We start from the raw sequence: 26,057 nt of genomic DNA, 5'->3' as shown, positions 1-26,057 counted from the left end.
CAAAGTAGAGAGGGAGAAGCGACACTCCTAGCGCAATTGTGCACTGGGCCTTAAGCCCTATATTTACGGCACGAAATTCGGGGTAAAATTCAAAGGATCCTCTCGGCTTACTCATGCAATGGGAGTTTTTTACTTGCATGAAGTATAATACCGACATTTTATTGATTTTAGATCAAGTCAACAGTATGGCAAACAGAAAAAAAAAGTTATTACGCATGAAATTTAATACATGCAATATAGCGATTCAAGCTTTAAAAATTTCTAGAGTAATTTATGTTTGCATTAATAATGGGTGCTTTCCAGCAACGACACGGTGCGAGAGTATCATTCTATCTTCTTTCAATACCAGTAAACAACAAAGATGGAATGATACTCTGTGTCGCACCGTGTCGTTGCTGGAAAGCACTCGATATAATTTATTAAAATAGAGACAAAAGTTAGTTTGCAAGTCCGTCCCTTCTCATACAAAAATATATTTGGCAAAAAAGGAAAGAGAATTTTATCTTAAAAAATTGTTTACATGTAGAATAAAGTTTCGTGTGAATGAACAAGTGTCGTAAGGCGGATAGGTCTCACAGGAGTTGGAATATGCGGTGAATCTTAAGTTCTTATAGGTCAGTCAGCAAATAGGTATGAAACTTTGCTCTTAGGCTCATCGTCATCAGTTACGGATACCGGGTGATTTTCTTCTAAGAACACACGCTAAAATCTGAGCCGACGACAGCGGTTATATTTATCTTACCGACCGTGTTGCCGTATTTTCGTTCTTCCTTTTCTGTGCAAAATCTCCACGATTACTTAAAAATATCTACCGTTTCTACTTTTAGCACGATCTACTTACTTAACGTACAGCCGATTTATGATCACAAGTTCTTGATATGTATTATGGAATTGTTTAGAATAAATTCAGTTCAGAAATTATTCCATTTTTCCTAAAAAACACAATAGAAATCTAAGGATTAATTGAACAGTTCCTAATTAAAATCCATTCCTAATAGTTCCACAATTATTCTGTTTTCAATTGTGTTCCAATTAAGTTCATTATTAGGTAATGACAAATTGGATCTTTTACGATACAATCACGATGCAGTTTCTTTTCTCTCTCTCTCTCTCTCTCTCTCTCTCTCTCTCTCTCTCTCTCTCTCTCTTTCTCTAAAATAAAAAATAACGCGATGATTGAAGATACATCTGTATTTAATTAATTTTTTAATCGTGCTCGCGATTTTACAGGCATTGATTGATTTTTATTAAGTAGTAAAAAGCTTAATTTGATTAATTTGTATCACAATATGTGCTCAAATCTAAATTAATGTGTGAATTAGAATTAAAAAATCGATACTATTATCATTGAAAATACTAAAATTGCTAAAGTATACTATTTTTAACATTGCGGCAATTTTAATAAGCAAAATACAACTGAATAAAAACCAATTTATTATTAATAAAATATTTTTATATAAAAGATAATACGTTATAAAAATGCATGTTAATATTTGTAATTACATTTTTCATAAATTATAGAAAATAAACGCTTTTTTCTTAATAACCTGGCCATAAACGAGTGAGCCGCTTACTCCGAGATCGTGGAATTCCACGAATTCGCGGACGTCGCGCCGCAAATTGCCAGCGTCATTTCCTCATCCCCACGTATGTACGTAACACGTATACGTGGAAGCCTTTCCTGCACACCGCGTGCAACGAGTTCATCATAAAATAAAAAGAGAGGGAAAGAGAAAGATAGAGACAAAAAGAAAGGGACACGACAAGGAGAGAAAGAAAGGTAACAAAGATAACCGACTGAACGAAGGATAGCGAACAAAGAGTAGGTAGAAACGTCGTGTGCCTATGCAATTACGAGGCTTCGGAACCCTAAATGTATACGCCTCTATGTGGCACGCTAGCAACCACGATGAGTCACAAGCTTGAAGCTTGTATTACTCGTGCGCGGCGACGTTCCGTGGATGCGTTCATTTAAACAAGTTGCTTCAGAAAATAAGAATACATTGTTGAATTCTAGAAATGAGAATTCTCAGGAAAAAGAAAAATGTTAGTGCTAATTATCATAGGTAATGATTAGTTGATTACTACAAATAAAAATTGAATGGGGCCACTTATTCGAGATTTCCACAGGAAAACACGGATCTTAAGTTCTCAATGCGATATTAATCATTTTGCTACTAATATTTGAAAATTGAATTAAAATAATTTAATTGAATGAGTAAACAAGTGGATCTTTTAGTGATTATTTTTCCATAATACTTTTCCATAATAAGATTGAATTTTACATCGAATATTAACAAATCGTAAGATTTTAACAATAATTACTAAGAATTAAAACTGAATTCCAAAAACTGTTGGACCCTTCAGCCACATTGTTAATTTAATGTCATGCTTTTATTCGTTCAGTCATGTGTGACAGCCCTCGATACTGTGGGTGTTATTGGCGTGTACCCATGGCGTCCATAATCCTTACAAACAACAACATACCATTACGTTCCCCTTTCATACACGTATCCGATACAAAATAATAAGCCATATGTTAGCGCCCTGAAAAAAAACCCACGACACGTCGGAACACGAGGTTCGTGTCTTGTCCAATCATCGTAGCTCAAGCACCGCGTAATTACGCAAACCAGGACGCGATATAATATTGTAAGGGAAACCTTGCGAAACGTAATGTCTGCGTGCACAAAAATCTAAGTAAAACGAAATAAAACAAAATCCAAATAAAAATAAAAGAATGAATAGTGCAGTATCAAACGCTATTTGTTTACGCATTCTTTTAATTATAACCGATATTATTTGAACCTAAACATAATGATAATACTTGCTTCCATCAGTCAAGCGCTTTTTCCGATGTACTCTAATACGTTAAGATAGACATCGCAAACGGTCATACATTAAAACAAACATTATACTGTTTTGATGTAATATATCCGTTCTAACATATCATTCAAAATACAAACGTTTGCACATTAAACGTCTGTCAATACATTTAACTCGGTTAATGTATTGTCATTAATTATATATTAAATCATCGAATTTTTGTATTTTATAATTTGTCCTGTAAGAATGTACCATATCTATAGGTGTATAAGAATTTTAGAAAGTATATAGAGAAAAATTGCCAATATTGACACAGACTTTCTAAAGCAGCACTCTTTATTTCTCGGAAACTAAACACTACATTGTATTAACTCATTACCGCCGAATCGATCTGTTAAAATTGATAGTGAACTTTTTACTTCTGTATTTCGAATTGAAATATAATTTTGAGGAGTTTTTGAGATTGCTTTCTTAATTTTAGAAACTCACCCTCTTCTAAAAATTGAAAACCAGAGGTAAGGTATATTTCTCAGATTTATGAAAATCAATGAGAAAGAAAATTCCTATGACATGAGACGTTAGTCCCACAGATAGTCGATTCGGCGGTAATGAGTTAATACTGAGAAAAATTGATCTGCTTAGAAAATTTAAAAAAAAAATAAAAACACATAGTTTACTATGTTATTAAGGGATAAAGGGACCAACCCTGAGGTCCTAAAATGATACCTACATTCAAAAATTTTTTGTAGGCAAATGAATAACTTTTTCAAATAACCATTAAGTACAAAATTCTATACAACTGACTTATAAATTAAGTGAATGAATCAATTTCATATGCTGAAAATAGCATTTTTGCAACATATTTTGTTAAATACAAAATAATGACAATATATTTTCTGCAACTTCAACTTAATATGACCTAGTTTGTCATCTCTAGAATCTAAAATTATGGTCTGGAAGTTTATTTACATTCAAGAAGCTTCTAGAACGAATTTATCGTGAACAAAGAACATTTTTCGTCATTGTTTGTTTGATAACAATTGCAAAATGCATGATTGATGCAAAACTCGTATAGTAATGCATAGTTCTAACATTAATAAACATAGAACAGTTTATTTCACGATTATACGATGTAACAGACCTCAGTTATATAAAAAAAAAACCGAATGAAATGAGGTGAGAAGTATACTTTCCACCGCCCTTTAAAGAGTTAATCAGTTGGCGCGTTGGGGCAAATAGGAGTATGTTGGAGCATGCAAACCGAACAAATCCTGAGTCTCAACTAGTGAGACTGTTCAGTACCTCTCTGACTTGACAAAAGATAATACAAATAATTCTTTAATCTGGGTACCAGAATGTTGGGAAATTGTACAGCAGACAAAGGAGGACGATCGTCATGATTGGTCCTGAGATTTATGAAAAAAAGCTTCATTAAAAACTTAATCAAAAACACTATCAAAGATATACTGAACAAAGCTTATAAGAGATATTAGACAGGAATAGGAACCTTGGCACACTCAAGATGGTTCCTGTCCTTTTCTGTGAATAAAATCATAGTCAAAAAGATAAGTTTATTCAGCAAGAAACGCCTTATTTATGCGAATACTTTTTATTTTTAAAAAACAAGTTTAATTTTTTTGTTTTCATCTATTTTTTATTTAAAAAAAATAAAAAAAGATAACTCTGCCATTGACGGTCCTAACTCCGTATGCAAAAAGAGAAGAGAAAAATGGAGACTATGTGCACATATTTATACATATATGATCATGCACAAACACATGCATTTGCACACACAAATGTACAAACACACATATAAGTAAAAATAGTTTATTTAGTTCTTATAAAGAAGCAAATATTACTATCGCCCATTCCGTGGCCCTCATTATCCAAACTTTGAAGGCTCTAGGTTTTTCCCCTATGTAATTAAGTTTTTATAGAGCGTTTCGGAAAGCTCTGAATTTTAACTACACGAATATTTCATCAAGAAAATGTGACATTTTAGTCCAAAAAATCGGCCTTATTATTGGCTCTCCTCCTTTCACCTTAATTTTTATTAATTTTCTTCATACATTCTGATGATTTCATTCTTAATAAAGCGTAATCGGATTTTAAATATGCATTTGTTATTTTTCGAAAAGATATAATTTAATCGACAATTTTCTCAGTGCAGTGGTTAGGTTGACCTCACTTAAATACTCATTGCTTAAACAATTCTGACATATTTATGCATATACATAATTCACATAAAAATTATCTTAGATTCTGTTCTATATAATAATGTTCTCCACGATTTGTTTTTCATCGTAAATTAAAGTTTTAATGTTAAGAATAACTATTACAATAACAGAAGTAATTAAAATTTTTTTAATGAATTTGAAAATTACGATCAATTTAAACGCCCAATTTTTCACGCGTTTGATGACTTCGTTAGTGTGGCGTCATTATTCAGTAAACAGGTCAGATAGTTTATACTTGGTCAGACAAAAGCATTTAAAGCATGATCGAAAGACAAGGTACAAAATGCAGCAAAAAATGCAATTACAAGTGATGCTTTGTTCCTTTGTGTAGAAATATAACTGTCTCTACGCCTCATAAAGTTTTTATATTAATGCCAAAAGGAGAAAGAAATGGTTTGAAATCGCAAGACAAACTAATAAATATGTAAAAATTTATTATTAATTTAATTAAATATTAATTACTAGTAGCAATTTGAATACTGAATAATGACGTCACACGCGGTCTCAACACTCTCAACAGTCTCAACCAATTACAGCACGCTTTGTCCCCTCTCCTTTTATAAATTATTTTAATAATTTTTTTAAATTGTATTGTTACCGTTCTAGACTCATTCTATTTAAATTAAACAAATAGCAGGTTTATGAAAATAACTTTTTTAAATAATTTATTTTTTAGAAATGGAACCATATTGTTCCCGAATTAATTCGAAGAGCGAGTCCTTCAGTTGTACCACAGTTGTAGCACAGCTAGCTCTATTATTAATCTTTAACTCCTCTTTTGCAAAAAAACGGCTCATAGAATCGATGCGACAATGCTATCAATCAGAACCACTTGAACTACAAAATATCAAAGTTAAAGCTAAATCCACTGAAAGCCAATATACCTAAGTTTTGTGCAGGGTCCTTTAACATAAATTTTTAACTTAACGTGCAATGTTTTCTTAAATAATTTTAATAATTAATTATAATAATTAATTTAAAAAATTTTCTTTGACCGCTAACAATATCCTAATCAAAAAGCTTTAAAATGACATTATAGTCTCTTAATGTGGAAATTCTTGGTTTATAAATAGGCAGCTTCAGATAAACATATATATGTAATCTAAAGCAATTGTACTATTAAATCTGGCAAACTAAAGTTGATTTTCTCCTTAAAACACTAGTCAAAAATACCCAAATTATAATTAATATGATTATTAGACTATAGTAAACCATAACAAAGATTTAACATATAAAACAATAAAAATGAAATAAATCATTAACCCTTACTGTACACATGGGGGCCCAGCGGACCCTAACAAAATTCAAGTCCAAATTTCCACTAAGGTATTCAAACTCTTGAATCTATGGCACCATTTATCTTTTATTTAAGGTACCATATATAGCTTGATTTATTGGCCTTGATCGTTCAGTGTTGGTTTGCTGTGTACAGAGCTTAAAAGGGCACGGTGTTGGAGTGTGGAATCCAGTGAACCCCATGCATATTTAACGGATATTTCCAAATAAATTTTTGAATTTTTTAAAATCTTTTTTTTGTGCTTCTTATCATAAAAATCATAAGTGTTGAAAAAAATTGTGCCATAATTTTTTTATTTGTACGGTACAGTAGACTCTCGATAAGTTGCTGCTCCCTTCACACGTACTTTTATACACTCAAACGTGGCTTTCCTAGGTTCCCCCACTTTTCTTGGACAGAATAAAATATTTATGTACTTCATGTGAACGCTACATGTACGACCAACACCGCATAGATATGTGCCTTGACTGTGTCGGAATAAAATAAATCTTTTTATAATTATATTTTATTTCTACTTTAAAATATATTTTGTATTAATATAATACTACTAAACATTTAAAACATTTGTTTACGACAATAATAATCATGTATATGTGTAATTTTTAGATATTAAATTTTTTCCCAAAATTTCCTCCTTCACATGTCAAAATAAATACCTTTTTTTTCAGCACGGGCATCTGGACTAATTTTTTTTTTTTAATGTATTTTAAGAATATGACCCCAGTGAAATTGTTTTAATATTACAAATATTACGTGATTTTTTTAATAAAAAAAGGCATTTTCGCGTTTTTTCCTTTAATTTTTTTTATTATATAAATATTAAAAATCTTTTAAAAAAATTATTAAATCTTATTTTTTAAGATTTTAAGAATATCCTCAAATTTTTTCAAACCGAAATTTCTAATGCATGGCAGCTGTTTTAATCGTTGGGGTCAATCAAATCAAATCTCTAGTGTACAATATTCAATTATTCGGAAGTATGTACACTGTACAGTAAAGGTTAAATATACTTGAAAACGTGTATATATGTATATATACACAATATGTGTTATATGTATATATACACTTTTTTAAAATTAGTAAATTTTCTTAAAGATGTGGTGTACATGTATGTACACCAGATTATATTGTACATTTCAAAATTACATCTACATAAATTATTTACGTATTATTTATAGTATGTTCATAAATCTTATTTATATAAAGTTATAGACAATGTAAAAAATGTAAATTAGATAACACAAAATTAAAACACAATTAAGTTATAACCCGGACTGCACCAAAATCAACAATCGGTTTATAATCGGTTTTTTAGCCGGACCGAAACCGTAAATCGCAATCGAATTCTACTAAATTTACAGCACCGGAACCATAACCGGAAACCATTAAATTATTTTCGTTTTACGGTTTTTTTGGTATATTTTCGGTTTTTGCAATTTATTTTTATATTTCTAATTTAAATTTTTTGTCGTTTTTTGTCTTATTATTTTTACTTAATAATATTTCGACAATAACAGAACCAATGTCACGATAAATTGAGCAGACTCGTCTGTATTACGTCTGATAACTTATTGGTATAACGGTATAATTCTACAAATTCCTTTTAAACATTTGTTCTCAGGAGAAAAATTTTGAGCCAAATTTTAAGTCGGTGTATTGAATAAATATTGTGTTGGATATAAACATTTAAAAACTACCGATCACTCATAGTCAAGACCTATATTGAAAAAGTCTCGAGTTATTTATTGGCTATAATTTCATGTTGATTAATTTATTTAATTTAAAAGTTTCATTTCGGCAGAGAATTCGGCAGCAAGCGGTGTGCGAGTATTTTTGTTTGTTTTAAAATGAATGGCGGAAGAGAATTTTTTTGTCAAACGAACGGAATCTTTGAAGGAGTCAAATTGTAAAATCTCAAAAAATGTGAATTAATTAAGGATTCCGTGAGTTTTAGCAAACATCTTACGAGTTAAGAATTTTAAAAATACGAATTTGTGAAACTTTCTTTAATTTCAAAATAAACATCTTACTTATTTGTCTCTACACATTCGTTAATTGAATACTTATAAGTTCCAACTGCAAAATTTCTTTGTACTTGACAATACTCGTGGATGTGGCTGAAATTGAGCTTTCGAGAACAATTGGTTTAATTTACAAAAAAAATTTATCTTCGCCCATGCAGTTAAACAAACACGAAGAAAAAGTTTTTAAATTTTCCTATTTTTCTTTTTACTCAAAAATTTTTTGAAATAAAAAAAATGTTAAATTTATACATAACCGTCAAAAAGTATATGTTTTGCTCTTTAATTTGCTTTTTGGAATTTTTTTCTATGGCCATTATTCGCAAAGTTGCTACAGTTTGAATTTTACACTTTTTTACCGGAAAAATTAGATGTTCTCTTAATTTTGTTCCGGAGTGTATTATAAAAGTATTATAACAAACAATATATTAGCTAAATAAAATAAAAGTATAACCAAATTACATTCAAAGAGGATTATAAGATTCAGACTCGCGATACATGCAAATGGTCCATAACCCTAAACGCAGGCAATATAATAACTTTATACATCAAGTTAAACATTATATTTAATTCATTTGGAAGCCATATTTAAGCCCTTCAAGTTAAACACTAAAATTAAAAAATTAATATCCGATATTTCTCAAAATGACGTAAAGAAATCACAGGTATAAAACTTTCAGCTTCTTGCAATATTAAATTGTAAATTTTATGACAACACAATAAACATTCATGACCATGATCATGGTATAACTTCTAAACGGTATGTAAAGAAGTAATGTAGACGGTTTTCCCCAAAATTCTATACAAAGTATACAAAATATCGTGAATTCCATAATCCCGCATCTAACCGTCTTTTGTCCTCTTTCATTATTTGACAATTTTCATTATTTCTGATAAAATATTAATCTTCTATAATTTATAGATTATTTATTATATATAGATGATATGTATAGTTATAGACGAAACATTTATATAGTTTACATTATATAACGTAATGTAAATTATTAATATTTTATGTGTAAATGATCAATCCTGTATGGTGTACGTTCTTGTGAAACTGACTATATATTATATATGATCTGGGTTATCCGGTAAGATGTACAGTATTCAACATAATATCAATTTTGGAGTATTGAATTTGATAAAATGTTTCAAGATACTGTAACACGCGCCGAGACATCAGTGTGTGTGTACAATGTGCACACGTATGTGTTCCGTACACACAAGCGAATATACATCAGTGCTTCGTTGATTGCAAGCATGCACCATCAATAACTAGATGATACGCGAAAACCGCCAATGTTTTCTATAGTGCATAGCTCGTTTCTTTGCAAAATTCCAGCAAGATATTCAACTTGGAAATTCCATAAGGAATCTTCTCTCTTTTTCTGACTTAATCTTTCTTTTGCACAAAACCGCAGAAGTTTCTTATGTTAAAGTGCCTTTAGAGTGTACTTAAACGTATGATGTAACTCATCTCATGTAAAGGCATAATACGCTCGCGCAAAAGAAGAAAATTTTATGGCTAATATATCTTCGGCACATTCCGCTTCTACAAATAACAAGACAATATACTCCAGAATGAGCAAACCTAATGTCAACAAATTCTCGTACCAAGCAGTGGTCAATCTTTCTGGACAAATATAACAAAACGCTCTTGATCTTCAGAGATATCAATAAATTAAGATATAACAACTACTTTTTAGACACAATTATGAAAATTAGAAATAATAAAATTTAATATTAAATTTTTATATAATTTTTGTATAATTTATATTAAAGTTAATATTAAATCACAAAAAGAATAACAATTAGTTATATTGAACTCATCAAATTTAAAAAAACAGATTGATAACGCTTATAAAAACCGTACGCATTTCGACTTACTCTAAAGTAATTTTCAACGGTATATAAAAACATTTAAATTAACGGAGCAACAAATTAATCGTGTTTTAACCCTGTATCACGGAATTCGTTGACACGACAAGAGCGCGAGACAGTAATCCATGGACTCAAACCACGTTATAACATCAATTCCAAATCCTCCACCTAAGTTAGTATACTGGATAGAAATGCAATTGATGCTGTGAACAACGTGTAATTTTTAAATTTTCCTCAAATAATGTGTTTAAAACACCGCACAAAAGCCCTTTAAATTACTTACCCATAGATACATATGTATCATCGCACTTTCATAAAAATCAGTAAGTTTCCAAAGTCAATACGTAATACAATAAGTTAATTAATAAATATATATAACAGAAATAAATAAATAAATAAAAATAAAGTTAAAATGTGTCAATTATAGAGAGTTAAAGTAACATTAAAAAGAATAATGTTAACAGTCCCGCAATCAAATAACGAGTAAAACAAAACCGTCAAAATTTTACAGAGGACAAGTGACAGTGTCAGCAAATATTACAAATTCCCTACAATTTAAGAATACACATGGTTAAAGATATCTGTCTGCAAGTTTAAAGCTTCTTTTTGTAACTTAATAAACAGCATCTTTGAGGCTAATCTTTTATAAATATTCATCTCTGCATCAAAAACTCTTACTTTATCCCAATTAAAATCATGTCCATGTTGTATCCTGTAATCAGTAATTACTGAACTTGTAGTAGAATTTCTATTTGTGATTTATATGTTCTAAAATCGCGTTTTCAATTATCATCCCGTTTAGCCTACATATGAATTGCCTCGCAGTACTTACAGGAAATCATATAAATCACGTTTCTCATGGACACGCTTTTGAAAGAATCTTTGTATATTTTTATAAATTTCCACAATTTATTCATGCTGTACAATGCCAAACTTGAATTAAAATTTTTCGTAATGTTCTTAAATTTGTCAGAAATACCACTAACAAAAAAAATCATAAACAATGTGTCTTTTCCTCTTCAGAAACAAAGTTATAAACATTAGTGTTTAAAGCATATTCATTAGTCAATTTTTTAATTCTTTCATTAATCGTCTTTGTTCTATTATAAATCTCAAAAAGATTATAATCTTAATTTGGTATAAATACACAATGTTGTACACAAATCCAAACCCATCCCCTACAGCATGAAATATTGCTGCAACGTTGCAGAAATATTATTTTGCAAGATTGGAATATTGCAGAAAATATTGCTGCAATATTGCAGCAATATTCCTATGTCCGCTCCAAAACAATATTGTGCAATATGTCTGCAATATTTCTGCAATATTCCCCGTAAGATTTCTGTAATATTTCAGCAATATTGCTGCAATATTTCTTGTAAGATTGCTGTAATATTTCTGAAACGTTAATGCGCAATATGAAGGAAATGTTGCAGGTGGTTAAATTAATCAAATAATATGTAAGATGTGTATTATACGAAAAACGGAAAATGAATTTATTGTCATACCGTTACGGCACAATAATTTAAAAAATTATTAATTAAAAAAGTAATTAATTAAATTAACATACACCAACGGATATCGAATATCGTTCCATTCTAGATTTAAGTAAGCATTAAAATGAAGCAAGTCCAGAAAATGCCCATCCTGATCAATTTATACGCTAGAATTACACATGCATGTATGGTTCACACATGTTTAATTGATGTATTATATATATAAGTCAGAGTGAACATCTTCTGGACTTGCTTCACTCAATCTAGTATGGGACGCAACGCTGTCGTGATTACAGAATTTGTTGCACATCTATGTATCTTTTAGCTCTAATCTTACATAAAAATTTAAAATAAAAATATCCTGCTCTATTTTTTTATTTGTCCCTTAAAACTATGTAAAATATTACTTATTGTTAGTTCTAGATTAAGAAATACGGATTATACGGAAATAAATTTTGCACGGTTGCAATATAATATTGCCACAATATTGTGCAATATCTGTTAGGAAATATTACATTTGTAATATTGCTACAATATTGCACAACATCTGCTAAGAAATATTACATTTGTAATATTGCTGCAATATTGTGCAACATTTGCTAGGGAATATTATATTTGTAATATTGCTACAATATTTCTGCAATATTGGTTATATTATGCACTATTGCAATATTTCTGCAACGTTGCAGCAATATTTCATGCTGTAGGGGACATACCAGTTTTGTTTTCAAAATATATAGATAACGTATGACGTTATACAATTATACATATAAATGTTTTCTTATCGGCAATAGGAGAATATTTTTATAATTGCATAAACGTCATAATAATTAAAATTATCTACAGATTTTGAAAGTAAAACTTGTATGTATTAGCTCATCTGATGCTTCATTTATGTCTTCAAAAAAAGACCATGCAGAATTTCTTAGCATTAATATTTATAGTCGATTAATTGCACTTTTTGAGATTTATAATAGAACAGTAAATTGAACAATTTTTCAAATAAAAAATTGTTTAATTTACTGTTTTATTATCAATCTTAAAAAGATCATAATCTTTGGTATAAATATTGCACACAAATCTAAATATTTAAATCTCACAAAACTATTAAAAAATGTTACAAATGTCTTTTTACACGAAGTTGCACGTATATTGGAACCTTTGATGCATATTTTTTAATATGTATGTTTTCGGAATTTTATAATATTGCTGCAATATTACAGAAATCTTACGGGAAATATTGCAGAAATATTGCAGAAATATTGCACAATATTGTTTTGGAGCGGACATAGGAATATTGCTGCAATATTGCAGCAATATTTTCTGCAATATTTCAATCTTGCAAAATAATATTTCTGCAACGTTGCAGCAATATTTCATGCTGTAGGGGGTACGTAGTGTAAGCTTATCTGTTGCCTTATGTGATATCTTATAGAATGTCTAAAAGATATATTATTAGATGTTTAAAAGATGTCAAATAGAATATCTAAAAGAATCTTATAGGACGTCTAAAAGATATCATATGAGATGTCTAAAAAACATCGTATAAGACTGAAATCTTTTGGCGGGACGTAAGACATCTTTTAGACGTCTTTCTGTATAACTTTTCGGATGTCCCAAAAGATTTCAGGATGTCTTTTAGTCGTCTTTAAGACTTAATGTTTTCTGGGAACTAATTCTAGTTATTTAAAAATACAAAAATAAATGTAAATTTTACGAAAAACGTGCCAATTGTTCGACGAACTTTTCTACCCGTGTGAAAAAAATCGAAAAAATTCGCGAGAAAATGAAAAAAACCGGTTTTTTCCGAGCCTTTAAAACTATACTTGTTTTCATCAATTTGTATTTAATATTAAATGTTATTTTTAATGTTAAATTGAAGTCGATAATAAGATAAATAAATAAGAAATTATTAAGATAGATATAAATACAATATATAATAACGTAATAAAATATTCAATATTTAATAATTATTTTAAATCATTTTTTGCAACAAAGTTTATAGAAATTTTAATTTTTTATCAATTAAGATAATAAAATAAAGACACTATACTATAATTTAAAAATAAACATTGACATTTATTTTATAACAGTAAAATTTATTCAATAATTTATTTTTTGCATTAAAAAACATAATCTGAATTTATTAAAATTATTTCTTTTATTTATTAAATAATTACAATTTTAATTATTCCACTAATGCATTCCTATTTAAATAAGAAATTTTCAATACATCGCACGCAATCTAGCGTTGATTTCGTAAATTTCCTTAAACGTAATTTATCGACAGCATGTAAATGTAAAAATAATGAGTAACTTTTACGTAAAATTAATTTTTGTCGTTTAAAAGTTCAAAGTTCATAAAAATTTACATTTATATAAATGCTAAATAGATATTAATTATGTAAATGCTAAATAGATATTAATTAACATTAGAGCAAACAGGTTTCAGATTTCTAGATTATTTATAAAAACTATTAACGTAATTTTTGTTGATATTTTATTTTCAGATTAATTTAAATATTAAAGAAATTAAAAATAACAAATATGTAAAAAATAAAAATAAAAACAAAAAATAAAAGATACATGTTTAATACCGGTTATTCTAGTATTAAAATAGATATAAGAATCCATATAAAAAGCCTTAATTAAAATGAGTAAAGAAACAAAAATCTACGAAATATAAGATCTATTTTCACATTGTCAAATAATAGAAGTTATTTACACATTATGTATGAAATATCGTTTTCTGATAAACAAAGAATCGATTATATATAAAAAATTATATAAAAAATCATTAATCCACGAGCATTCATATTTCGAACTCAAGTATATCTACGAAAATATTTTATCGATGACAGCTAGTATAAGATAAAAAGGATCGGCATTTTTCGTAAATATGTATACCCTATTCGATGACTCAAATTATAAACAGATAATATAAAAATATTCCGAATTTTATTGGAAAATTCAACACAATAAACAAAATAAAATTACAAAAACTCTAATATATTAATCGTGAAATTAAAATCAACAATGCGGAACATTTTATTTACATGTATATACACAAAGCATATACACAAAGAAATAGAAATACCTAGGCATATTAATTACACTAGTTTAGAATATCTTTCTCTTTCCACATGTTTTCACATTAGAAAGAAAAAACTCCCTTTAAACTAGTGCAGTTGTATCGCAATTGTGTTCATCTGCATAAATTCAGTGCTCTATTAAAACAAAGAAAAAAGAAAACAAAAACAGTCACGAAGAAAATTAATGCCAATATCTAAATAAACTAATGGATACGGATTATTAATAAAAGACTTCAAAATTATCACTCTTTTCGTGATTTTCTTTTATCACCTCACGAATGTTAAACCGATGACGGTTAGTGTAAAAAGAGTAAGCCTCGAATCCATCGAGAACGTGTAGCCCAAATAAAACGTAAGTAATGGCGGATACTCACTTGCTGGATTTACGGCAGCTATCGGCGAGGCCCTGGTACATGTTGGTCGACGTCATCTCAGTGGCGAGGTTACCCTTGCCTAAAAGTTAACCTTGTAACTCACGAAATAGACAAAAAGATTCACGAAAATTTTGCCGTACCACTGGGGCTCGATTCTTGAATTTATTCGCAAGAAAACGTATGCGCAAATACCCGCTCTAACAGAAAAGTTGCAAGTTTATTGGTTAAAAGATATACGATAGCCAATAAATTTCTAACATTTCTGTAAGAACAGAATTTGCGAATACGTTTCTCTTGCGAATAAATTCAAGAATCGAGCCCCAGGGCCCCTATTCTTGAATTCATTCGCAAGAGAAACGTATTCGCAAATTCTATTCTTACAGAAAAGTTGAAAATTTATTGGCTATCGTATGGCTTTCAACCAATAAACTTGCAACTTTTCTGTTAGAGCGGGTATTTGCGCATACGTTTTCTTGCGAATGAATTCAAGAATCGAGCCCCAGATATAAGAACTCTTCCCCTCCCCTATCATTTGGAAATCAAATGTAAAGGCGACACGCGATTGGTCGCCCAAGCTGCAATCTTAAGTGACGTTTACCAATTGATGATTAGCTAGTGAATTGGCTAAAATGTACCTTTAAACGTATGTACAAAAATAAAAGGTCATTATAATACAAAATAGGCTGCGTTCTGATATTACTGCTAGTACTGAAAATCTATTGTGTACGTAAGGTTAGGGTAGATCCACACAAACTTACATAAGCGCATAAGCATATGCATAAATTTGATTGGTCTATTTTCTTATGCAAATGCTTATAGACCAATCAATTATGTTATGCATATGCTTATGCGCTTATGCAAGTTTGTGTGGATATGGCATTAGGCGACAATTTTCCGAAAAGTAGAAGGGATAGGGTTGGTACCAACAAAAACCTCTAGACATAGAGCTTGTATTAATGGAGGGGCCTTTGCTATATGCATAGACATAAGGGGTCTGTTCGCGTCACATGCCCCAACATGCTCCTATTCACCCCATAGCACTCCAATACGTTGATTCCGATGATGCCAACCTATTAGAATGCGTTGGAGTGAGTAGGAGCATATCGGAGCATGGCGACGCGAACAAACCAAAGGTCTGTTCGCGTCACATGCCCCAACATGCTCCTATTCACCCCAACGCACTCCAATACGTTGATTCCGATGACGCCAACCTATTAGAATGCGTTGGAGTGAGTAGGAGCATGTCGGGGGGTTACACGACATTTTCCCGAAAACTAGATGAGAAAATGTTGGTACTAACCAAATTCTCTAGGCAATACCGTTTCAATTTCTGCAGGTTAGTAACACTGTTAAAGTAGTAAATCCAAGGTTTGCAGAGGGTGTTTACGATAATGGCTATCCGAGTAATTTTCTCTAGGACCGAAATATATGATAAGCACAACCATCTACTATCATCATGATTTGTGACAACTCAATGCTGTCCGGTATAGCCAAATCATCACGAGCAAGTTGCGAGTTCCGTGAGTTTGTAGCAGGTAACCTAAAAAGTACGACATAAATAATTTGATTATTACAATTAAAAATAATCTGTTTTTAATGTATGATAAGATTATTAACTTAAAAATAGTAATTATATGTAACACAATCATGTATTTTTAAAGTATTGTCTAAAGTAATATTAAAGAGATTATTTTATTTACAAATATTTTATTTATTAATTTGTCTATCAAGTTTCTATTATAACGTATATCTAACGCATATCTAACGTATATCTGTTTACAGTATATCTTAATTTACTATGCACTTGTATTACAAATTAAAAAAATTTATTGTAAACATTATTATTAGTTTCACATTAGTGAAATATTCATGCATAATATTTATACATAAAGATATATGATTTTTTAAAATAATGATAACACCATGCAACTTATCATTAACAGTTGTTACAAGAAAGAAAAATATTTATACTTAAATTTTTATTTTACTTGTAATCTAAAAAATATTATTAATAATGATTTATTGAGTAATTTTACATAATTTATCTCATTTGTTTCAAAGTGTTAACACCATCCGTTTAATAAAAGATGACTTTTCTAATATATATGTTAGTTAATAATAAATAATAACATTTATTGAGAATCAATGTTTAATTAAAATATTATATTAGGTTTTGAAATAATACCGTTATAATAGAAACTTGATAGACAAAATAAATATTTGTAAATAAAATAATCTCTGATATTACCCCTACAGCATGAAATATTGCTGCAACGTTGCAGAAATATTATTTTGCAAGATTGGAATATTGCAGAAAATATTGCTGCAATATTGCAGCAATATTCCTATGTCCGCTCCAAAACAATATTGTGCAATATGTCTGCAATATTTCTGCAATATTCCCCGTAAGATTTCTGTAATATTTCAGCAATATTGCTGCAATATTTCTTGTAAGATTGCTGTAATATTTCTGAAACGTTAATGCGCAATATGAAGGAAATGTTGCAGGTGGTTAAATTAATCAAATAATATGTAAGATGTGTATTATACGAAAAACGGAAAATGAATTTATTGTCATACCGTTACGGCACAATAATTTAAAAAATTATTAATTAAAAAAGTAATTAATTAAATTAACATACACCAACGGATATCGAATATCGTTCCATTCTAGATTTAAGTAAGCATTAAAATGAAGCAAGTCCAGAAAATGCCCATCCTGATCAATTTATACGCTAGAATTACACATGCATGTATGGTTCACACATGTTTAATTGATGTATTATATATATAAGTCAGAGTGAACATCTTCTGGACTTGCTTCACTCAATCTAGTATGGGACGCAACGCTGTCGTGATTACAGAATTTGTTGCACATCTATGTATCTTTTAGCTCTAATCTTACATAAAAATTTAAAATAAAAATATCCTGCTCTATTTTTTTATTTGTTAAAACTATGTAAAACTATGTAAAATATTACTTATTGTTAGTTCTAGATTAAGAAATACGGATTATACGGAAATAAATTTTGCACGGTTGCAATATAATATTGCCACAATATTGTGCAATATCTGTTAGGAAATATTACATTTGTAATATTGCTACAATATTGCACAACATCTGCTAAGAAATATTACATTTGTAATATTGCTGCAATATTGTGCAACATTTGCTAGGGAATATTATATTTGTAATATTGCTACAATATTTCTGCAATATTGATTATATTATGCACTATTGCAATATTTCTGCAACGTTGCAGCAATATTTCATGCTGTAGGGGTACTTTAGACAATACTTTAAAAATACATGATTGTGTTGATATAATTACTATTTTAAAGTTAATAATCTTATCATACATTAAAAACAAAGTATTTTTAATTGTAATAATCAATTAAATTATTTATAATATTTATATCGTACTTTTTAGGTTACCTGCTACAAATTCACGGAACTCGCAACTTGCAACTTGCTCGTGATGATTTGGCTATACCGGACAGCATTGAGTTGTCACGAATCATGATGATAGTAGATGGTTGTGCTTATCATATATTTCGGTCCTAGAGAAAATTACTCGGATAGCCATTATCGTAAACATCCAGAGTCGGTTTTGACGTATGCGCGCGTATATGTCAAACAATAAATATTATATAAATGATTTATGACATTTGATTTAATAAATGAATAAAAATTACACAAATAACTAAAAATATAGTGCATAGAGATGAACAAGGTAAACAAATGTTTTATATATTTATATGTAAGAGAAGAAATTTTAATATAATATATTAATATATTAAACTATACTAAATTATATTTTTATTATATTAAATTAATTAGTAATATAATAATTTTTAATTTCTTTGATATGCCTTGACAGACAAGATTTATGATTGAAATCTGGTTTTCCATATTAAAATCATTGTCAGCCGAGAAACAAAATCTGTGCAAGATAAAATAGAAACATAAAGAAGGAAGAGGGAAAGAAATAAATGGAGAATAAACAAATATATATCAGATAAGTAGTTAATATCTTTATAAGAAATTATGTATTCTATATGTGCTTTTTGTAGATGAACCGATTCTTTTCTTGAATTAATTTTTTGTTTCAGCTTCTTTGCTAATTGTAGAATGTTGACAGCTGAACCATCAGAGAACAATTCCTTGCCGAGTATGCTGTCAAATTCTAAGCCTGCTACTTCCTCGAGTATGCCAAAATTGTAAGCAAAACAGTTGATATCACATTGTAACATCGAGTATCATTTCGTAAGTAAACATATACTATTTGAAGTAAAACAAATTATCGTTAAAGAAATATTTTGATATCATTATTTTTGTAGTTAATGTGTGTGTGTGTGTGTGTGTGTGTGTGTGTGTGTGTGTGTGTGTGTGTTTGTGAGTATAATTCATTTAAAATAATTATTAGTTTAATAATTAAAGTTACATTTTAGTTATAGTATAAGAAGGCTCGTGATATTACTTGGGTTGAATTAGATGAAGACTATCTTACATTTAAGAGGTGTTTTCTACAGCATACACTTGGCGTCTTTTTTACCGTTTTTAAAAAGATAATTTTGGTTTATTTTACATCAAATAGTGTATTCACTTATGAAATGATCTTCGATTGTTGGACAAGCATCAATCGCTACTTCTAAACCCATTCTTGTAAAAGCCAATGTAGGTAGCACATTTTCTGTTTGCTGAAAGATAAAAGGTGTATACCGATCAGCAGACTATATAACAAAATAACAGTAAACAATGAGCAGGTCTATCGAAAGCGTTCATGACAGGTTGACGATAAACACAATAGTATCCCAGATAGCACAGAGATTCAAAAAGAATTCATAATTGGTAACATAATTGGTGACATACAATTGAGTTCTTTTTAAACTCTCCGTGCTATCTGGGATCTCTTTTAGTTTAAATAATGTCGGTACATTGCTGAGACAAACAGCACATATGCTTTGTAGAACAAACAATTTCGACAAACCTGCTCTCAGTTTGTTGTATCAATCTGTTACTCCACCGTTGATAAATCTAATTGATGTTACAATATAATTTCAACTTTTTTGCTCACAATTTTGACATACTCGAAGAAGTAGCAGGCTTAGAATTTGACAGCTTTATTCGGCAAGAAATTGTTCTCTGGTGATCCAGCTGTCAACATTCTACAATTGGCTAAGAAGCTGAAACAAAAAATTAATTCAAGAAAAGAATCGGTTCATCTACAAAAAGCACATATAGAATACATAATTTTTTATAAAGATATTAGCTACTTATCTGATATATATTTGTTTATTCTCCATTTATTTTTTTCCCTCTTCCTTCTTTATGTTTCTATTTTATTTTGCACAGATTTTGTTTCTCGGCTGACAATGATTTTAATATGTAAAACCAGATTTCAATCATAAATCTTGTCTGTCAAGGCACATCAAAGAAACTGAAAATTATTATATTACTAATTAATTTAATATAAAAAAAATATAATTTAGTATAGTTTATTAATATATTAATATATTATATTAAAATTTCTTCTCTTGCATATAAATATATAAAACATTTGTTCACTTTGTTCATCTCTATGCACTATATTTTTAGTTATTTGTGTAATTTTTATTCATTTATTAAATCAAATGTCATAAATCATTTATATAATATTTATTGTTTGACATATACGCGCGCATACGTCAAAACCGACTCTGCAAACCTTGGATTTACTACTTTAACAGTGTTACTAACCTGCAGAAATTGAAACGGTATTGCCTAGAGAATTTGGTTAGTACCAACATTTTCTCATCTAGTTTTCGGGAAAATGTTGTAAGACTGAAAGTTAATGTCACTAGTTCCTACTCACCGTATATGTAAGAGAAGAATAAATGTCACTAGTCTATACTCACCCAGTATATGTAAGATGGCGGCGTGGAGTAGGTGGCGTGCGAAGCCAAAGCGGAGGTAGATGGCGTTAGAAGTATCTTCCGGCTGTCATCTCCCGGCTCCGAGGAAGATGCGGATCCGGAGCAAGTCAGTCGGAGTCTGGAACCTGAAAAGAACACTTACTTTAGACTTACCTCTCGTGCCTATCCGGTGATATTCGCTAAGGCGACCTAGTGTAGAACTAAAGAAAATATACTTACCTTGTTACTAAAGAAACCAGTTGATTTCTCGAACCCGGCCTAGATCCTAGAGAAAAGTCCATCCTCGATCTTCCTGGTGAAAGTAACCACGTTCCAGTAATTAAAGAAAAAGAATTTTTGTTAAGACTTACAACTCAGAAGTGGGATATAGATCCGCTCTCGCTCCTCGTCTCGAGAACGTCCAGACTCCGAACTCTCTCGACTCGTGTTTCGGAAAACGTGCTCCGAACTCTCTCGACTCGTGTTTCGGAAAACGTGCTCCGAACTCTCTCGGCTCGTGTGTTGGAGAAGTGCTCCAAACTCTCTCGACTCGTGTCTCGAAAAGTGCTCCGAACTCTCTCGACTCGTGTCTCGAAAACGCGCTACGAACACTCTCGACTCACGGTTGGAAAGTGTGCTCCGATCGCTCCCGTGCCTAGTGGAACGGTGCAAGGAGAAGCTAAGTGCTCCGTCTCGGGCCCCGCTGGAGGAAACAGGAGAATCTCGTCTCGTACCTCGTCCGGAAGAAACTCTGGAGCCTCGTCTCGTGTGGAAGACCAGCGGACCGGTCGGTGCTCCTCGTCTCAACTCACCGCCGCCGGCAGCCGGGCGCGGATCACACCTGAACAGAAATCAACGACAGGTTGGAAAAGTCTCGAATTGTTAGTCGCGTCGCGGTCAAGTCATTAATTGTTCACTCGTAATTGCGCGTCCCGTAGGGGGAACGCGTTAAATTCTCGAACTCGAACTCGCGTGCTCCGAGACGAGCCATAGTGCCGGTCGGTACCGGAGCCGACGGGTGGACGGCCATTAAGTGCCGTCGGCAGCGTGTCGCGCATCGCGAAACACGCGCTCCGATTTCTCGACGCGAATTTCCCGGAGAAGATGCCTTCCGAAATGGACCGCGCGAAGTTAACGAAACTCGGTACGGAAGCCCTCAAAAAAGAGGCAGTGCGCGCGGGTCTGGCCGACCAGATAAAAGTGCCGGTGGACCGCGCCGAATTGATCGAGATGATTCTCGCGCGGAAAGAATCCGACGGCCAACTCGAGGTAATCGAAGGATCCGTGAACTCGCCGTTCGACGCCGCGGCTGAATTCGGCGCGTCCGCGAGCGGAACCTCTCGAGCAGACAACGTGCCCCTCTCGCAGGAAGCGAAGCAAATCCTGGCCGCGGTCACGGCGGACTTCCTAGCGAAACAAGCTGAAATGGAACGAAGGCAGCAGCAATTTATGGAGCGGCAACAGCAACAATTTGAGCGTTTAGCTCAGCTCGTGGCGGGACAGCGAATAGTGCTGCCCAGCCCAAGGGAAACCGAGGGGATGCCCGCGGTAGCCTCGAACCACTCGACCTCGATAGTACAATTCCCGGTGGAGCGGCAGGAGACGCCCGGAGCGTCGGCGACGTCGGCGTCGGCCGTTAAGGTGTCCACGCTGGTGCCGCAGATACCGGAGTTCGGCGGCACCGAGAAGGAAAATGTGAAGGTGTGGGTGCGACGAGTGAACAGTGTCGCGAGAATCCACGCCGCATCGGATGGCCTGGTCCTGCTTGCGGCCTCCAGCCGGTTGACAGGCTTCGCAAAGCGGTGGTATCACCGGCAAGAAGGCGCAGCCCTAGAGTCGTGGGCGGAACTCCAACGACTATTGACAAAGGCGTTCGACTCGAGGATGTCTATGTACAGCACGATGCAGCAACTCGAGGCGCGTACTTGGAGGACAAATAAGGAGTCCTTCATGCAGTACGCGATGGATAAACTGGATCTGATGAGCAATTTAGACCTGACGGTACAGGATACCGTCAGCATAATAGCAGGTGGCATACCAGTGGACGCTCTCCGCTACACGGCATTGGGTATAGCCGCAGACACAGTGGAAGACTTCCTGGAGAAAATGCGGCCATTGACAAGAGGCGTAACCCACCAGGACAGAAAACCAGCTCCGAAGGGGAACGCTAAACCTAGAGACTCGGACGGATGTCGAAATTGCGGGAGAAGAGGGCATACGCACATGGAATGCTGGAACAAGGCCGTGTGCTTTTACTGCAAGGTCAAGGGGCATCGGCAGTACGAGTGCCCAGCCAAGAAGAAGAAGGCGGACACGACACCGGCTCGAGGACTGCAAAGTCGATCGACGGCGGCAGCCCACGTGGCAGAAACCTCGGCAGGGAAGGCAGCACCAGCCGACCCTCCATCGGCGGACGTCATAGCGGCGATTCAGGAAGGAGGAAACGGCCCCGAGAAGATCCTCGAAATCACCGGCCCCTTCGTGGAAGTTCTGAAAGTAGAAGACAACGCGTGTAAGTTGTCCGCGCTCATTGACACGGGAAGCCCCGTCTCGCTAATAAACGAGAAAGTTTATAAATTGTATTTTAGAATTGTAGACGGATTGAAACCATCGAATAGGTCCCTGACAAACCTGAGCGCGAAACCGTTAGATTTGCTCGGTAGCATAAAAACAAAAATAACCTTAGAGTTATGCCCGCACAAGCAATTCGAGGTCGAGCTCCAAGTAATCCGAGATAAGTTGTTTGTCAGCGACTTAGTCCTGGGCCGCGATTTCCTCAACAAAGAGGATCTTACATTGATATATCGACCGTTCGCGTGTGAAAAACAACGAACGGTTAATTTGTTTGCGTCGCTCCCGCTGAGCATAAACGACAGCACGGAACAACAGCATGTCTCGACGATGGTACAGGAGGCTGTTGTTGATTTCGACGCGAGTGTAAAGACACGCTTGGAAGATGTGATCAGCGAAGCGATGACCCGCGAAATAGAAACAGTAACCGACGAATACGCTGTGAGGATAAACATTCGCGATCCCTCAATATTCGCGTTCGCGCCGCGTCGCTTGGCTTTTGCGGAGAGAATAGAATTGCGGAAAATCACGGATGATCTCCTCGAGAGAGGTATTATCCAGCCTAGCAATTCCCCGTACTGTTCTCGAGTGGTCCCCGTCAGGAAGAGGAGTGGAGAGATGAGGCTCTGCGTGGACCTCAGACCGCTAAATAGTCGAATTAACAAACAGAAATATCCTTTTCCGATCATCGAAGATTTCTTGACTCGGTTAAGCGGCAAAAAGATATTCACGTTGCTAGACCTCAAAGACAGTTTCCACCAAATCAAAGTCAGCCCCGAGCACACAAAATATTTTGCGTTTGCGACCCCGGACGGTCAGTTTGAATATACTTGCCTGCCTTTCGGATTTTGCGAATCCCCCGCGGAGTTTCAGAAGCGACTGATAAGCGTACTGAACGACTTCATCCGAGCTGATAGAATTATGGTGTACATCGATGATGTACTCCTACCGTCGAAAACGATTGAGGAGAACTTGGAGACCCTCGCGGAAATTCTCGTCCAATTAAGAAAATATCGATTCGAAGTAAATTTCGCTAAGTGCCAATTTCTAAGAAAGAAGGTAGAGTTTCTCGGTTATATAATCTCGAATGGGGAGGTGACCCTCAGTCCAAGGCACACGGAAGCGATTAAGCAATATAAAATGCCAAAAACCGAACACGAGGTGCAGCGGTTTCTCGGTCTAACAAATTATTTTCGGAAATTTATTAGAGATTACGCCCATAAGGCTAGACCGCTGCAGAACTTGCTTAAAAAAAAGACAAAATTTAAAATAGATGACGCGTGCGTGGAATCATTTAACGCGTTGAGAGACGCACTCGTCTCGACCCCGGTATTACGATTATACGATCCGGCAGCCGAAACCGAGCTCCACACGGACGCTAGCAGTCTGGGGCTGGGAGCAATTCTCATGCAGAAATGCCCGGACAGAAATTGGGCTCCAGTAGCATACTTTAGTCGGATGACAAATCAGGCTGAGATGCGATACCATAGTTTTGAGCTCGAGATGTTGGCGGTCGTACGTGCTGTGGAGCGCTTTCACGTATACCTGTACGGATTGAGATTCACGGTCGTAACGGACTGTAGCGCAATAGTTCACGCGGTAAAGCTAATATTAACCCGAGAATAGCCCGCTGGACATTGGCGTTGCAGAGCTACGATTTTAAGCTGGTTCACCGATCCGGCAAGGCAATGCCTCACGTAGACGCGTTAAGTAGATGCGTAGCAATAATCGACGATTTGCCCCTCGAAACCATACTGGTGTACAAGCAGCTCGCCGATCCTAAAATAAAAGAAATCAGTAAAGTTTTAGAAGATTCCCCGATGGAAAACTTCTCACTAGTAGATGGATTAGTTTACCGGATAATAGATAATCAATTAAAATTTTACGTACCAGAAACAATGACAGTCAGCGTGATGCGAGTATATCACGACGAAATGGCGCATTGCGGTCTCGAGAAAACTCTTCGCGGCGTTCAGCGAGCGTACTGGTTCCCGTCCATGAATAGAAAAATTCGCGAATATATAGAGAATTGTATCACGTGCATCGTGGCAAATAGCTCGTTAAACAGACTGGAAAGAGACGTGCAGGTACCCGCCGACCCTGGCGCTGTGATGGATCAGATTCACGTGGACCATTTCGGCCCGTTGCAGGCCACGGGCGACGGTTACAGGCACGTCCTTGTGGTAGTTGAGGCGGTGACGCGGTTTACCTGGCTTTTCCCGGAGAAAACCACCAGCTCGAGAGAGGCAATCAGTGACCTCGATAAGATTTTTCATCTGTTTGGTCGACCTCGGGAAATGGTCACGGATAGAAGCACTGCATTCACCTCGGACGAGTTCGCTTCTTACGTGAGAGAATTGCAGATAG

The 26,057-nt window shown here is 33.7% G+C and overlaps 1 protein-coding gene and 2 long non-coding RNA genes across 3 annotated transcripts in view; 1 reads left to right on the top strand and 2 right to left on the bottom strand.

Moving 5' to 3' along the window:
* The window catches only part of LOC105833817 (microtubule-associated protein Jupiter), a 166,231-nt gene extending 150,852 nt beyond the window's left edge, over positions 1-15,379 (bottom strand). Inside the window, exons 1-2 of the mRNA XM_036291375.1 lie at positions 15,365-15,379; positions 15,225-15,303 (exon numbers count right to left, since the gene is read on the bottom strand). Of these exons, the coding sequence (XP_036147268.1) occupies positions 15,225-15,280 (56 nt within the window). The 5' untranslated portion in view covers positions 15,281-15,303; positions 15,365-15,379. The remainder of the gene's footprint in view (positions 1-15,224; positions 15,304-15,364) is intronic.
* A 3,452-nt stretch (positions 15,380-18,831) lies between these two features.
* On the top strand, positions 18,832-19,197 carry LOC118647123. The gene is made up of 2 exons (XR_004964436.1): positions 18,832-18,958; positions 19,106-19,197. It is a non-coding gene; the product is annotated as an uncharacterized LOC118647123 (long non-coding RNA).
* A 575-nt stretch (positions 19,198-19,772) lies between these two features.
* LOC118647128 lies at positions 19,773-21,350 on the bottom strand. Its single transcript, XR_004964440.1, has 2 exons — positions 20,965-21,350; positions 19,773-20,665 (listed from the first exon to the last, which is right to left on the bottom strand). It is a non-coding gene; the product is annotated as an uncharacterized LOC118647128 (long non-coding RNA).
* Between the last annotated feature and the right edge of the window lie 4,707 nt (positions 21,351-26,057).

The sequence above is a fragment of the Monomorium pharaonis genome, chromosome 8, assembly GCF_013373865.1.
Source record: "Monomorium pharaonis isolate MP-MQ-018 chromosome 8, ASM1337386v2, whole genome shotgun sequence".
Lineage (NCBI taxonomy): Eukaryota > Metazoa > Arthropoda > Insecta > Hymenoptera > Formicidae > Monomorium > Monomorium pharaonis.
Note: the sequence above shows the minus strand (reverse complement) of the source record. Positions and strands in the feature narration are given on the sequence as shown.